At 40.6% G+C, this 16,865-nt stretch overlaps 1 protein-coding gene across 1 annotated transcript in view; it reads right to left on the bottom strand.

Moving 5' to 3' along the window:
• SLC6A11 (solute carrier family 6 member 11) overlaps window positions 1-15,340 on the bottom strand; it is a 96,043-nt gene extending 80,703 nt beyond the window's left edge. Inside the window, exons 1-5 of the mRNA XM_028718879.2 lie at window positions 14,957-15,340; window positions 14,355-14,587; window positions 6,845-6,979; window positions 5,898-6,038; window positions 4,192-4,282 (exon numbers count right to left, since the gene is read on the bottom strand). Of these exons, the coding sequence (XP_028574712.1) occupies window positions 4,192-4,282; window positions 5,898-6,038; window positions 6,845-6,979; window positions 14,355-14,574 (587 nt within the window). The 5' untranslated portion in view covers window positions 14,575-14,587; window positions 14,957-15,340. The remainder of the gene's footprint in view (window positions 1-4,191; window positions 4,283-5,897; window positions 6,039-6,844; window positions 6,980-14,354; window positions 14,588-14,956) is intronic.
• Between the last annotated feature and the right edge of the window lie 1,525 nt (window positions 15,341-16,865).

Raw genomic sequence — 16,865 nt, 5'->3', positions numbered from 1 at the left:
GGCTTTACTTGAAAACACGAGGGATATGCCACCTTTTCCACTGAATGACAGACTAACAACTAGGTCTTCTTTAGCAGAGGTCTGGGTTGTTACTTGCCTAACAAAGGAGACTATTGAGGTGGAAATAACTTCACCACCGTGTCACCTCAGTTTACCCAAATCCTTTTCTAAGAAGCAGCAAGCTGTATTTCTAAACCATGGTAAAAGACTTCAACAGAGCCAGTAAGCAAAAATTACATCAATGGGTTCCCTCAGCTGCACCCTTCTCATTTGATAGAAGATGATCTTCCCTGCTACAAAAGTTTAGTTGTCAAGTAAGTCTCGTTCCCATTCTATCTAACATGTATATTTCAACTGTTTCCAGCCTTTGGGTCGATAAACCAGCATCATGGCTTGGCTACATCAAGGAACTTCCACCACTATATTTATAACATAACCAACATCACACAACAGCCCTACAGCACTACAGTTTATCAGCTTATCATACAGAGGCATGGGGTTATTTTTTACATTTTGTAGCCTGCAAATTCAGACTGAGCTTTGCCACTTGCTTTCATTCCCTGTGCAACTAAGGGATCCCTAAAATATACAGTCATACCTTGGTTTTCGAACAGCTTAGTTCTCAAACATTTTGGCTCCCAAATGCCACAAAGCAGGAAGTGACTATTTTTGGAAGCTGAACATCTGATAGGGTTTCCGATTGGCTACAGAAGCTTCTTGCAGCCAATCAGAAGCCACACTTTGGTTTCTGAATGTTTTGGAAGTCGAACAGACTTCCAGAACTGATTCCGTTTGACTTCCAAGGTACGACTGTAGTAGGTGTCCAGTTGTGTGCCTCTCAAATTCTCACAAGACATCTGTGTGTGAGTATACACACACACAATCATGCTGGCACTAGACACTCCCACATCATCTAGATATTCTCTCCCACCAGTGCCCACAACTAAAGAACTGGGCCAGTCAATAGGTAAAAGGACTCATACGTTCAACAACATTATTATATATTTTGCGTTACAATATTCTATAAGTTTATTTAAAAGTTATGGTTTCACTCCATATCAAACCTGCTGCCCCTTACTATGTCACTTATACCTGTACTGGCTATGTGTAAAACCAGTATTATTTGTAGTGGACAATAAGAAAAACTTGGTGCAAATATAGTACTGTATATTGTGATGGTGAATTACAGTATTCCTGAATGCACAAGGGGCACCTTTCTTGATTTTCCAAACTCCATACTTTGCCAAAATTTAGCATTTGCCAACAGGACCTAAAGTTCTCGTTCTTCTCTTTTGGATTTGTGCATTTGTGAAACTGTAATGTGGGTAGGCATATGAACAGAAATTTGGCTGTCTGCATATCACATAGTATTTTTATTTTAAACAAAACCTGAAATCATAGTCAGCACAGCATACAATATATTCTTAGTTCTTTCTTCACACTTTCAAGCCATGTGAACAATGGGAATAAGTTCATTTGAAAAGTGCAGATATAGAAAATATAACTCTAAGTGTTCAGTGGTATTCTTTCCTGCAATGTCAGAAAAAGCATTCCTCAGCACCCTCATGCATCAAATATACAAATATTATTGTGATATAAATATTATTCTGGAACTCCTAAAAATGCTCCAGGGGGCAACATATTTAACTAATTAGATCTAATGCAAATATGCACTCTTTCATCCCTGATAAATTTCTAGTTCTCCTCAAACTTTTCAAAATCCACTAATGCAAGTATTAATATTCATTGCCTCTGAATATGCTTCCATGCATTACAAATCCATCAGATGTCAAGATAGTGGTGAATGTTCAGTTCAACTCAGAAAACACTCCCCAACTTAAACGAACTCTGTCCTTTATTATAGTTAGGGAAACATCAAATTATTTCTTTCTCTCTTGGTCAACGACCCGTTCAAAGAATATGTCTTAATAAGAGTAGTAGACAATATATTTATGGGAGTGGCACAGGGATTTATTAATAAAGGCAATCTTAAAGAATGTTTGCAGGTGACTACTGCAGAATTTTAGTAGAAATACAGCATTTACACTTTTAAAAGGAAAGACTCAGGTTCCTCTCCGATCTCTCTCAGTGTGTGTGTGTGTGTGTGTGTGTGTGTGTGCGCGCAGCTGGCCTCTGAGCACATCTATACTCCACCACATGCTACTTTGTTAATTTTGTTGCTTTGAATGCTTATGCCTACAGAGCACAGCATGACTGATGGGGTTAAAAAACACAAGAGAACCTGCTCAACATTTGCTGAAATGAAAGCTTGGATTTCTCATCAATCATTTAAAAACAAGTCTTAGCGGCTTGTGCACACAAATTATTCCTCTTCTGAGGCACAGTTCTGCACCAAACAAATGCTTCAATTCAGTTTTTTCACAGGATAGTTATTTTGTACAAATAAATTGCCCAGATAGCAAGGAAATTGGCTTAGCATAAATTATTTTTTATTACTTAGAAATTGGTAAGTTGTCATTTACCAGAATCATTGCCCACACTCCTACCTGGATTGAATGATTAATATTTGGATTCTAGGAAGTGGAAACTCCCAGACGCATGTGGTTGTGTCCAATAATGCACAATCAGCATTCTATTATCACAACGTAACATCTCTGTTTCCGCACACCCCCAAAATCTGCTTTGGAGGGTACCTGGACCCTCTGCAGCAAGGGAGAAAAGGCAAGTTTCATTGCATAAGCAGAAGTCTGTTATGTAAATGGAGCAAGAGTGGTGGATACAATTCATGGTTAAGAGAGTTCTTATCAGGTCGCAGCTATTCAGGTGAACAATGCAACATCTCAGAAGCACCAGTGAAATCAATCCATTTTCCAGGTTCAGTCATGGATGATGTCCAGTTAAAAAAATAAAATACAGGAAAAAATAGTAATTGTTGGGGAAACAATAGACTGTTTTGCCTGCACAAAGATGACCAGGCACAAGCTCCCCATTTATGTACAGTTATGGCATAAAGGGAAAGAGAAACTCCACTCAACACATTTGACCGTGCAAATTTTGTGTCTCTGCATTTTAGATGCAATTACTCCCTACAAAATCTGTAGCAGCAGATGGTCAGAAGTATAAACACACATAAAGAGAACTCCTGTGCTTCCTTCTCCTAATGCTTAAAAATGCTGGGGAAAATTCACTAGATATTTTTGTGAACATTTTTCAGCCAGCATAGATAGCTCAGAAAAACATAGCGAAAGAAAAATTGAAGCACTGGGACCAAAACAAGCAAAGGAACACTCTCTCCCACCCCTGCCATCATCACCACAATGAGAACACAACTGGAATACACCGTATTTTTCGCCCTATAGGACGCACCGGCCGATAGGACGCACCTAGATTTTTTGGGGGGAGAATAAAGGGGGGAAATTATTTTTTTTTCCCAGGCGCGGGGCGGAGGCAGGGGAAGCCAGAGCTTCCCCTGACCCCAGCCCCCAGCCCCCAGAACAGCACGCTTCTCCCCGCCGCCAGCCTCCAAACCACGTCGGGAGACAGTGGGATGGCGCGCTGCGCCTCCCCGCTGTCCCCCGAGCTTGTGGGGCTGGCAGTGGGGCTCTCCTGAAGCCTGGATTCGCCCCATAGGATGCACACACATTTCCCCTTCCTTTTTGGAGGGGAAAAAGTGTGTCCTATAGGGCGAAAAATACGGTAACCTTAGCCAAAAACCAAACTAAGGGCAATACATTTCCTAAACAACAGGAAATGCTCAGATAAGGTATTATGTATGATATGCCATCTCCTATGCATTGATAATATTTGGCTGAGATTAGCAGTCCCTTCCAACAGAAATCTAAGTTTCAGGGCCCTGCTCAGGAAAGTCTTGCAACAAACTCTTACAGATAATATTCCAAGGAAAACATTCCCATCCTCTCAACACACATGCATACACAAAATACTAACCATCATGTGCAGAACAAAGCTTGATTTTAATGAGATGTGCTTTCAAGTAAATGTGTCTGGATTGCATATATTCATTCCCAAAGAAAATATATATTTTTATTTCCTATTATTACGGAAGAGTTCTCGGTGTCACCTATGTGAATTTTATGTAAAAACAGTTTGCTGCTGAAATTCTCACGTTGCCATAAGCTTACATTTAGCTATTATTGTTTGCTCCACACCTTTCATTTGAAGGGAGTTAATACTGCAATTAGTTTAGAATAAAAGTTTAGTTATACTTACTCCCAAAATTCCATGACTGGAGAAGTAGCATTCTGCAAATATTCTTGGGAACAGTTGCTCATATTAATTTTTTGAAATTCTACACAGTGTTCTGTAAAAGAATAAAAAAAAATTAATGCTGCGATTTTAAAACTTTCAAGTTCACTTTGAATATGTTAAGATCATGGCCACGGAGATCTGAAAACAAGATTCAGTCACATGCTTTGATTACTAATTCATACTGGTTGTCCTCAGAAAGGTGTTCACTAGCTGCTTTTGGTTTGTCTTGTTACAACTGCAACAAACAGACCAGTTGGAGGCAGCAGAAATAGGATAATTTCCTCTGATTGCTAGGGAGTTTAATCATGCATTGTGCTTGATTCAGTTGACCGCAGTTCAATTGCTATCACTGGCTCGGGAATCTCTTTCTACCAGCAGAAAGGTGGACTTACTATGGCAAGTGACAAAGCTACCATTTGGCACACTGTTATCTCTGGCATGAGAGAAATGGTAGAAAGAGATCAAAGCAGTTCTCCATTATTGTGTTGACACTTACTATTTGGACAGCATTGAATATTGGCTAGGCTTTCCTAAACAGATGCCAAAAAGGATACTGAAGCACTATCATTTCTGATGGACTTGAATCTAGACTTTTAATTTACCTAAACATCAATAGATTCAAGTAAGAGTCCCAAGCTGTTAAAATGAATAAAAGAATGAGGATGAAAGAGTACAATTCTCACTAAAAATTATATTAGATGTGAGGAATATGAAAAGAAAACCCTTACCATTTAATAATGTATTATTTCCCTTTGAAGTGTAATGAACTAATTCAACGTGCCCTTATACATCACCAAATAAAAAGGTTATTGGTTTGTAGTTTATACTACATGTAAACTCATAAGAGAATTAATATTTGCCAAAGGTTAGTGTGAGGGGCTTTCCACTGGACTCAACAAAAAGAACCCACAAAAATTTCAAGAGGTAAGACTGGAAGTATAAACAGATTGGCAACCCTTCCACACCTTTTGTTTTAGTGCACACATGTAACCCTTTCTGAATCTCTGCCTCCATATTTTCACACTTGCACACACTTTTCATTACAATGTTTAATGATTCACAATAGTATGCAAATGTGTCCATCTGTTGATGGAAAGCTGTTTGATCCAGCAGATAGCTGTGTGAATCAAAAAAATGTAAACTGTTTTGTCTTCAAGTTTACAGTGAGCTCAGATGTAAGTTTTTAAAATATAATAAATAATAATAATAATAATAATAATAATAATAATAATAATAATAATATACTAAATTCCATTACATAAGAGGTAAAAAAACCCTACATATACTTTCTCTATGTTTAGTTTGCAAAGTTTTAATAAACAGCTAAGGAACATATTGTACTATGTTCAATATGTTCAAACCTTTTCAAACCAGTATGTTTTAGAAGGGAAGATTTTCAAAAATAATACATGCTGTTTAAACCAGACTGTTTAATTCATGAAGCAAAATGATGTAAGGGGGAAGATTTGAAGGCATTACTTTTATTATTGGAATAATCAACATTAATTATTGGGATTCATCCCTTTATTCTTACATCATGTGTTGCAAATCTGAATTACGCTAATTTTCACCATTATCTTGTTTGGCCCCATAATCATTTAAATATTAAATCACTCTGCTGCTCTTTTAACATATTCATACAGATTGTATGTTCATTGTGCCCATACCTGTATTCCATTCATGCCCACAGGTTGCCCAGGGGAGCTCCGTTGTAAAGCAGTTAAACAAATAGAAGATGGCCCATGCTAAAATGATGATGTAGTAAACATTCAAATGTGCCTCAATAACCTGGGTAGCATATCCGATACCTGCAAAGTACAAATACAGGAACTTGTTTCAGCATTGTTAAAGGAACAGGGAACGAGAGTCAGAAAGCAGTTTTTGTTCAGATTCTAAGATTGTCACTTGTTACAAAGAAAACCCTGAAAATATAAATATAAGGGCTGTAAGGGAAGAACTGGTCATGGGGGGAGCAGTCTTTGAATATATGTGACAAATTGGATTGTGTAATGAAATAAGGCCAAGGCTGAGAACAGCAGGGCTATGGAATGGGTTCAAATGTAGGTAAAGCATGTTAAAGTGTTGGGGAAATGATTTTAGAGGTTCTGTTTCAATGTATAGAGAAGAGGAAACATTCCAAGTTTACAACAAAGCATTTAACATACAACTTTTTCCTAAATTCTCCAGATACTTTGCATGCATTATCTGGCTAATGGCTACCTGTAAGGTGATCTGGTATCATTAACTTTTGCGCTGCATCATTATCCCCATAATATAGACTGGGTGGGATAAAGCTAGGATTAAGAAAGTGGTTATTCAATGAGTTCATGGTTAAAGTGGATTTGAACTGAGGATTCCTGAGTTTACTGGTCCTCTGATGTGCTGCACTGGTCAGGACTTGGCATGATTTGCTAACTAAGTTCCGAAAGCATCAGTAAGAAAGATGTGTAGAATGGCAGGTGCAATGTTTTTGTTGTTGAAGGAAGCAATAAAAAAATATGTTTGCTCCATTTGTAAGATATTTCCAAAACTCATGAATGTTTCGTGTGTGCACATGCATAGATAGACGCATACATGTTTATATATTGGAAACAAGAGAGAATTTGACATGTACCTTCAAATAGTGGACAAACTTTCCTCCAACATGTAATGCCTCCTTCGCTAGTAAACTGTCCCAAGGCAGTTTCCAGGAAAAACACTGGTATTCCACAGCAAATAAAGAAAATCACATAGGGTATGAGAAAAGCACCTAAAAGCAAGGATTGGATATGTATTATTTAGTTTGATCCAGGTCCTTAAAGATAAGTAATAAGTTTCATTTCATGCATCAATTATTTATACAAGACTACCGTACATAACATCACTTTATTGTCTTATCTCAAACAACACCCTGGGCTCATCCACCCTTGAGCTTGTGCCATGCCTAGAAAGTGTGGGTCTGAGTGGTTTTCCCCTTGCCCCACTCCTTCCCAATGGAAAAACCTCTCTATAGTGATAGATTGGAACAAATGGCAATCCAGGAGAAACCTTAATTAATTGCCATTTGCTTTGATTGAGTGCTGAAGAGCAGTTTCCTCTGGGGGAAAGCAACAGGACAACTGGAAATATGGATGAGCCCCTGTCTTGAATGTAGTATCACTGATAGCAAAGGAATATTCATGCGGGTAAAGATGCATAGCTCTGGCCCCCGAGTTTTCAAAATTGATTTTTAAATGCCAACAATTTGTTATACCAACAAGCTTAATATTATCCAATACATATTTCAGGCTGATTTTTACTTACACTTGAATCGCAGATCTAACATACTCTGGGACATGTACCCGTGGTCTCTAAAAAGTTATTATAAATATGAGCTATAATCATTTTGTGCATGTGAGTATTAAACCCACTCACAAAGCAAAGGCATTCGCACACTATGGATAAGAAACTACTATAGTATCAATATTTGCAACCAGAAATATCAATGGAACTGACATTCCCAGTTAAATGCTTAAATGTTATTGACTTGGACCTGGTGTAGAGCACCCAATGCTAATGATGCAGTTAGGCAATCATAGATCCTGGACTTTATTGGGTGGGGGAGGTTGGGGGTGACTTCTTTAGATGGCTTTCTGTCTTCCTTCACTTACTTCAAAATGTAGTAAGCCAACCCTGCTGAGTTTGGGGGCCTTTGACTTCTGTCCCAAAGCCCTGACTTGATGACACCACTGTACAACACTTATGCCATTGGGATGTGACTCAAAATGACCTCCCTGTGGCAAGATACCTGGCAGGCCAAAGACATTTAGAAGCACTCACTGCATGGATTCTCAACCCGTCATGTGTTAAGCCTCCACACACCCTTCAGTCATTACAGTGGTACCTCGGGTTAAGTACTTAATTTGTTCCAGAGGTCCGTTCTTAACCTCAAACTGTTCTTAACCTGAAGCACCACTTTAGCTAATGGGGCCTCCCGCTGCCACTGCGCCGCTGGAGCACGATTTCTGTTCTCATCCTGAAACAAAGTTCTTAACCTGAAGCACTATTTCTGGGTTAGCAGAGTCTGTAACCTGAAGCACTATTTCTTGGTTAGCAGAGTCTGTAACCTGAAGCGTATGTAACCTGAAGCGTATGTAACCTGAGGTACCACTGTACAAGGAATGTAGAAAGTGGGCAAGGAGACCCAAATCATTAAGGCTACAGTTCATTTCATAAGCGGTCAAGCATTAATCAGTCACCATATGGACTATATCTGCTGTAGCACCCCAATGGCAAATGTAACAAGAGAAGATACTTGAACAGTAGACAAAACGTGTAGCATGGAAAATCTAACTAGTAAATGTATAACCTTTATTGTCTGATTACATTGTATTGCACTTCACTTTGAATTACTTTGTTTTTATGCTTTTTATGCATTGCTTTTTACTATTACAGTCATACCTCAAAAGTTGAACAGAATCCGTTCCGGAATTCCATTTGACTTCTGAAATGTTTGACTTCCAAAGCGCAGCTTCTACAGCCAATTGGAAGCCGTGGAAGCCCCGTTGGACGTTTGGCTTCCAAAAGAACAATCACTTTCAGTTTTCAATTGTTCAGGAGCCGGAATGTTCAACTTCCAAGGTGTTTGGGAGCTGAGGTATGACTGTATTTGTAAATTGCTTAGAGAAACTTGTGTAAAGTGACTAATTACCTAAACAAATAATACTAATAATAGTTCCAATTGCATAGTTCTATGCTCTTTTAACTTTAATTTGTCTATACTTTTAAAGCAACTAAACTTAACTGGTGAAACTAACAGTTAAATATTCTTGTATTGACTTCCATTCATGCAGCACACCAAAGCATATACTATGCTATTACTTAGCCCTGAAAATATAGCAGGTTTCCTTAAATAAGTTTGCAAACAAAATTGTTTTATTTGGGTAGTAAATATGATCACAGTAACAGACATTCACTAAAAGGGGGGGGGGACACCCAACAGTGAAAACTGAATATTTTTCATGTGTCGTTAAGCAGTTTGGTAAAGTTTAGAAAATATTGCTGGATTGGTTCTAGAGAGCAAGTGGCATGCAGGAATTTTAAGAAACTGAATCTTCTTCCAATACAGTTTCACCTCTCTCATATACACCAGTGGACCTTAGTGACTGAAGCATTCTAATAATAATTTAATACATTAGGTAATGATATTCTAAGTACACCTACTTGAGAAAAATGCAACAGCATTTCAACAAACACTTAATTTTTCAAGTCTTCCAAGGACAGCACAATCACACATAGAAATCTTTATTCAGGAACACCTTCAATTCTTGGTTTTCTTTTTGCAAATAAATTACATTGGCCATTTGCTGAAACCTATTGTTTCAAGCCTTTTCAGAATACAGAATTCTGGTGCTTTTCTAGATGAAAAAAAACCTATGAAACTCCATTATGAAAGTTAAAGAGAGAAATAAAGTGGTACCACTGGTTACATACTTAATTCATTCCAGTGGTCTGTTCTTAACCTGAAACTGTTCTTAACATGAAGCACCACTTTAGCTAATGGGGCCTCCCGCTGCCGCCAGGGCACAATTTCTATTCTCATCCTGAAGCAAAGTTCTTAACCCAAGGTACTATTTCTGGGTTAGCGGAGTCTGTAACCTGAAGCGTATGTAACCTGAGGTACCACTGTAAAGGGATAGTGAGTCTAACTAACTAACTAACTAACTGGAGGCAAAAAAATCCTATAAGTATAGTTCTGCTACCAGGATGTTCACACCAGCTCGAGAAGGGAGGTGACTGACTTTCACCAATCTCTCATTCTCTCTCTAACCCCTTGAAAATCTGTTTTAACTCCATTGACTGAACCATGACATTCACAAACCCAGTACTTTCCAATGTTGTCGCAGTACGTAACTGTAGATCCAAAGCACAAATCCATTGTAATTTATTTATTTTTTATTTGGGTACACTGTGCTCTGGGTACATTGTGGGGGGTTTTGGTGGTTTTTGTCATCAGCCTTTGTAAAAATTATGAAGATCCATGAGGATCCCTTGTGGATCAATGCTTCTGTAGCGCTAGAAAACATCAGAGCTGTGATTTTAACTGTGCAGTCTACCACTGCAAGCTTTAATTTTGTGGTTGTAGAGGATGCGTAAAATCATGCAAATTCAAGGTCTGTTTTAGTTCTACTGGATCAGACTTTTGCCTAGACCCCTTATAAAAGCAAGGACTTGTGTTCATATGAGTGTCTGTCTGTTGAGGAGCAAGGAAGAGAGACACTGACCTGGGGAAGTGGGGAGGAAAGCAACCAAAGTAGTGGTGTCAGAGTAATCTCTCAGAATTCCAAAAGGCCAGAAAGGGTGGCAGCCCTTGCTGCTTACCCAGAAATAAGACCCACTGAACTCAGTACGACTTACTTTTGAGTACAGATATACAGTGGTACCTCGGGTTACATATGCTTCAGGTTACATATGTTTCAGGTTACAGACTCCGCTAACCCAGAAATAGTGCTTCAGGTTAAGAACTTTGCTTCAGGATGAGAACAGAAATTGTGCTCTGGCGGCACGGCAGCAGCAGGAGGCCCCATTAGCTAAAGTGGTGCTTCGGGTTAAGAACAGTTTCAGGTTAAGTACAGACCTCCGGAACGAATTAAGTACTTAACCCAAGGTACCACTGTATAGGATTGAAGTGTTTGGCCTTTATATAAAAAAAAGCAAACAAACCTGTCTCTATGTCAAAAACAAGCATCAATTCTCAAAACACCTAAGCAAAAGCTATACATTTCCTATACCACCAATCAAGTGTCATCTAATATCTCAACTAAATTTAACATGGAAGAAGTGAAGTTCTGAGTCAGTATTGCACTAACCACTGAAAAGCAGTACTTAGACCCTCAAAATAATAATAATAATAATAATAATAATAATAATAATAATAATAATAATAATAAGCTTCTGTGTTCCTATGTAACATATTTCTTATTTTGCCCTGACGAACGTATACCTAGAAGTAGGAAATTTGCTTGATCATATGGCATAAAAATGACACCCCCAGCTTTGTCAACATCATGTAACAAAAACAGCATGAGGAATTGACTAACACTAACCAACAAGAATCATTGTTAATACAGAAGAGCTTGTTTTTCTGCCACTGTGTAGCAATAAAGACGACAATAAAGAAAAGCAAGTAAACCTACACACTGTGCTTTTAAGAGACCTAGCAAACCGAATGGGCCAAATTCATGATGGTGCTCCGCAGTACAGAAACACAAAATATTTTGGCCCTGAACTGCTGGCAGAGAAACAAGAAATAAAGATTCACACTTTCTGTGCTGCTTTGTAGACAGGCTACCCAACACAGTTTCCCTCATGTTGTTTAACGAACACAATCCCCATCTCTTTTGGCAGTGTTTGAATCTTTGCAGTATACTTGTTTACAAATGTCTTAGGTCAGGATAGAACTAGGCATTGTAAGTGTACTCAATTGGCTGAATGCACATCATAGTCCCTCCCACCTCTGCCAGTGCCTCTACTTTTCCACGTTTGAGGGGCATCACCTCTATGCCAAAGCATAACCTACTAGCCATATAGTATGGGAGGTTACTCTTCAATGGACAATCCAATGGACTGGTTGCACAATTGCTTAGATTCTGGTCTTAAAGCTTATCTGTAGATAAATTGCTCTCATATTCAATGGCCTTAGTCCCAAAAGTGTGCTTAGAATTGTAGCCTTATAACTTTAAGGGAAGTGGAACTGTGTATAGCAAACTGTGTATAGTGTCCATGGACCACCAGTAATCCACAAGTTTCATTCATGTGATCCACAACATGTCTCTGGATTTGTGGATGAAGATGGAAAGTAGCATATCCATCATTTTTAATATCTATGCTGATTATTAACTGTACTTTTCTTGTTTTATTTCTTCTACTGTACTTTATTGTATTACAATTTGCATTCTGTGAAATTACAGTTGCTAAAAGAGGCAGAAAAATCATTAGGTGGTACACCAAAAATATAAGCAATGTCCAAATGGTCCTTGGAGGGGGGGGGGGGGCTGGGAACCACTAGAGCAAGGGGTTCCAAAATTGAGGTCCATGGACAGTCAGTAGTCCACGAACTTCATTAAGGTGATACACAGTGCCTCTGGATTAAATATTAATTTACATTTTAAACTGTATTTTCTTACTTCTTTTATATCTTATTTTTTATTGTATTGCAATTTCAGTTCAATGAAAATCAATCAGCATCTAGCACCAGTGCATTATAATTGCTACAACTGTCAAGAGCCTCAGCAATTTCAAGTGGTTAATGATGGGGGCAGGGCAGGGGAGTTAGGGAACCAGTAGCCTAGAGAATGCATTTTCTTATCATTGATCATATGTGCATATAGGCATATATGTTTCTTGCATGGTATAGTTACTATTATGAATGTGATCCATAAATATATACCTAGAATAGATAATATCTAGAATATTTTGTCATTTAATAATCTAAGGATAATACCTAATCCAAATTACATTTCATCCTGCCTCACAATATCACAGTACTGTACTGAATACTGTTTAGAGTTTGCTGTAACAGTATGTCCCTTCTTCGGTTTACAATCCACCCTCTTTTCCTTTGAAAACATTGATCATATTTGCCTCCTTGTGCTATTACAGAGCAGGAGTTCATCAAGTTTAGCATTCAGGACAGGATCCAAAGAACCATGCTACTAGCTCTACTCATCCCAAACATCCTAGACTTGTGGTTCTCAAGAATCAGTCACCTCTCCCCCAAACACACACAGAGTAATGAAACATAGCAAAATACTATTGAAACACTTTCAAAAACAGCATTTACTGTGGCATGACTTTAAGAATTACTGTTCAAATGTTTAAAAAGTGGAAAATTCAATCAATCATCAGATATATTAACACCTGTTTACAATGAGCAAAGCAAAAGAGAACTATCCATTCCATGTTGACTGTCCCAAGAACAGCATTCTGACACAGAGAATTGATGGTCTTATAAAAGCACTTCACTGTGTGTTGAATTGTGGTTGATGGTTATATTTCTGAATACTAACATAGTTAGTAGCCAATGGCAGACCTTAAAATCACTTTTTGAAGCTATTTAAAGCCAGTGGTCATCACAGAGCTCCATGGCAATACAAATGAAGTCTACCTAATTTGTAAAAACAAAAACTTGAGGCTGCTGTGCCAACACCATGCCAAGACAGCATTGAACTCCACCTGAATAAATATGCTTAAGGTTGCACTGTGAGCATAACTTCAGTATGCAACATAAAATCTATAACTGTATAGAGTATAGTATATGTGACAGTATAACCGGTAATACTTTCCAAAGTTATATTAACAAAAAGTCTAGTGGCACCTTAAAGACTAGCAAATATATGTGCATGCACACACACAAACACACAAATGCAGTCAATATAGCAGTTTCTTTCTTCACTGTCCACCATGCAGATAAAGAAGTGTGTTGCTGCCTATAAAAGATCTGCATAATGGCACATGTTATTTGGGTGCTTCTAGATGGGGCTTAATTTGGAAATAGGCCATTGAGATTTGCAGATAGAATGTTAGCAACAAGTGTGTTGTTGTTAACATCGGATATCCCTTAGAAATTCTACATCTGGATTAAATGTGCAAAATATACAGTCTGACATTTTGAACCCAACAACATGTGAATGCTGCTAAATACCTGAATATCTGAGGAACTCTAACCCCACAATAAACACCCATGTGGTAGCACTGCTTTGCTAGGAGACATTTAACATGGATTTTGTCTAAACTCTATAATATTCACCAGCAATAAAGCTTTAGGAAAAGAAACCTTCTTCCTGAGAGCCAAAACTGATATTTGTCATTAAAGGTTTTTTTTTTAAAACAACAACAACACTTTCAAAGAGTTCAAAGGGGTTGCATGGTGTGTTTTCAATTCAGTCTAGCCAACAAACCTGTCCTTTTATCAACATGACTCTACACAGTCACTACATTAATCTAAATTCCATACTGCAGGTGGAGCATTTTACATGCCATGCTCACACCTGCCTGAATGCTAGCATACACTGAGAAAACCTCTTTTTCCTGACATTAAGCACACAGACCCTTAGGCGATTCCCTAGGGCATGAAAGCTATGCATTTACACATGATGCCATCTTACCTCCTCCATTTTTGTAGCAGAGATACGGGAATCGCCACACGTTTCCCAGCCCAATAATCTCCCCAGCCACAGAAAGCACAAATTCAACCTTATTGTTCCAGTGGCCTCTTTCATGCACTTTCTTATCGTTACTGTGGACCAAGTTGGTACTTGAGGCTTCGGGGTCCAGAGCATCCTCTGGCTTGCCATTAATTATAGGAATAGTCTTTTCAGCTGTCATGACTCTTTCCAGCCTGAAGGAGAAGGAGAAAAGGGAGGGGAGATAGTAAGGAAGGTTTGGGTGTTGAGGCATCCCTTTCTACTTGGTCAACACACCGTTTGCTTTGCATCTCCCCTGTTTCACAAAAGCCTCAATAAAAAGCGCAGGAGATGCAAAACTTTGCCAGATCCCTGCTGCTGCTGCTGCTGCTGCTGCTGGTGCTGGGATTATTTAGCGCGATAAATACAAACGGAGACAAGGAGCATTGCGCTCCCTTTTCCCACAATCCCTCCCCTGACCAAATGCAGCAGCCTTGCAAACCTGCCATGCATCCCTGGGGCTGCCCTGCATCTTCCTAGGGTGAATGTAACGCGTGGGGAGGAGGCCGGATTCTTCGACTCACCCAGGACTCTGCCTGTGCTGTTGGGAGAGGGAAGAGGTCGGTGCCGGGCTCGCCGCTGAACCTTCGGGCTGCGTCCCTCTTCGTCCTGTTGCGCCGTCAAACTGGGCAGAGGGGGCCCGCGGCGAGGCAGGCGTCCGCGGCGGAGGCGGCAACCGGGGCTGAGAGGGAAAGGCTCGTGATAGGCAGGGACGTCTGGTCTTCTCCCTGGCCGCTGCCGCTGCCTGGGAAAGGCTGAGGTGCTCCTGGGCTGGCCACGCTGCTGAGGGGAAATTTGCAACTGCTCGGCGGCGCTCGCGGAGGAAAACGCACAACACCCGCCCCCTCCACCCACCTCAGTCTGTCCCACCAGCTCTCCCGCCTCCCCTCCTCCTCCCCGCTTCGCTGCCAGCAGAACAGCACAAGCCCGCGCTCCACCTCCTTATAAACGACGACAAATATATATATGTCTATTCCCACCCGCCGCCCCACCTCCCATATCCTCCCCACCCCCCGTTCCCGCCTTTAGGACATCTAGGAGCTGAGGGAAGCAAGGGGCGGGGAGGCCAAGAGCTACTAGCCCGGGCCACATGGGCGCGGGAAGCTGAAGCAAGCTAGCCCAGGGCGCCATGCGGCCGAGGGAGAAAACGAAGTCGTTGCCAAAATGCAGGCGAAGCTGGACTGAGGGGCGAATGAGACAAAAAAAGGGGGGCGCGGAAGAAGAAGCCAGAGGCCACCCGCGTAAGACACTGTGTGTGAAATGTTCCATGAGGTTGCAATGGCCTAAAACGAGGGGCAACAATGTCATTAGCTTCGCCTTTGGGGCATCCTCAGCATCAGCAGAGGCAGCCGGTGTTTGCCAGGGATGTGCACGCGGCTAGCCATAGTTCGCCGCTGAGCAGAGGCGCCAACTTGCACACCAGATTGAGGGGTCCCAGCATCATGTGTGTGTGTGACGTCACATGGGCAACGCGCATCATGCGCCTGTGATGTGACCCACACAACGCGCTCAGCCTCCGCCTGACCTGGCCCACTGCCGCTGCCACACACCCACACACCTGCAAGTGTGCAGGCTGCCTCAGCCCACTGCCTCCTGCCAACTTACCATCCTGCACTTCCAGAAGTGAAGCCCGGCTTCCTGAAGTATGTCTGCAGCAGCAGTGGACCTCAGTGGAGGCCTTGAGGTGGCAGAGGCCTTGGCCTCATCACAGTGGTGAGCCAGCAAAGGTAAGGTTTCCAACAACCAGGGTTCAGAAGCATTGCTGCCTTAAACTGTGGAAGAAGAACATAGCCACCATGGCTGATAGCCATCAATAGCCCTCTCCTTTCGTGAATTGGTCTAATCTTGTTTTTAAGCTATCCAGGTTGGTAGCCATTGCTGCGTCCTCTGGAGCAAGTTCCCTAGGGCTCCTCAAATATTTTGTTTGGGAGAGCCAAAGACCCCTCAGCCTCTAGGAGTTGATTCCTATGCCAGCTAGTCAACAAGACCACTCCTGTTGAAAGTGGCTGCTAGACTGGAACTCAGCACTTTTTTGGAGGAGCACTTTCCTGAGCAGGCAGCTCAAAATGCTTGTTGTGATCTAAGGAGGCTGCTTCTACAGATGTTACAAGGTTTAGAAACCCTAGAAATACAATGATAATATAAACAAATGAGTTGTGGTGCCTTTCTTGTGACCAGGCAAGGAGGTCCAGAGTACTGCTGCACCTGGACCTGCTTTTCGAGAGGAGTACGTGAGCAGTGGCCAAGAACAGAAACCAAAAGTGGAGATGCAATAGGGATAGTGCTTCTCTAAAACATATGTTTTTTCATTGTCCTATATTGAAAGATTTTTGGCAGAAGGTAACTGAAACTAGGAACAGAACTGTATGGAACAACCTTACATTTATAGAGCAAAATATTCTTTTGAATTATATACCCAGCACATGGAACCGT

Source organism: Podarcis muralis, chromosome 2, assembly GCF_964188315.1.
Source record: "Podarcis muralis chromosome 2, rPodMur119.hap1.1, whole genome shotgun sequence".
Classification (NCBI taxonomy): domain Eukaryota; kingdom Metazoa; phylum Chordata; class Lepidosauria; order Squamata; family Lacertidae; genus Podarcis; species Podarcis muralis.
The sequence above is the reverse complement of the archived record's forward strand: the minus strand, read 5'-3'. Positions and strand labels throughout refer to the sequence as shown.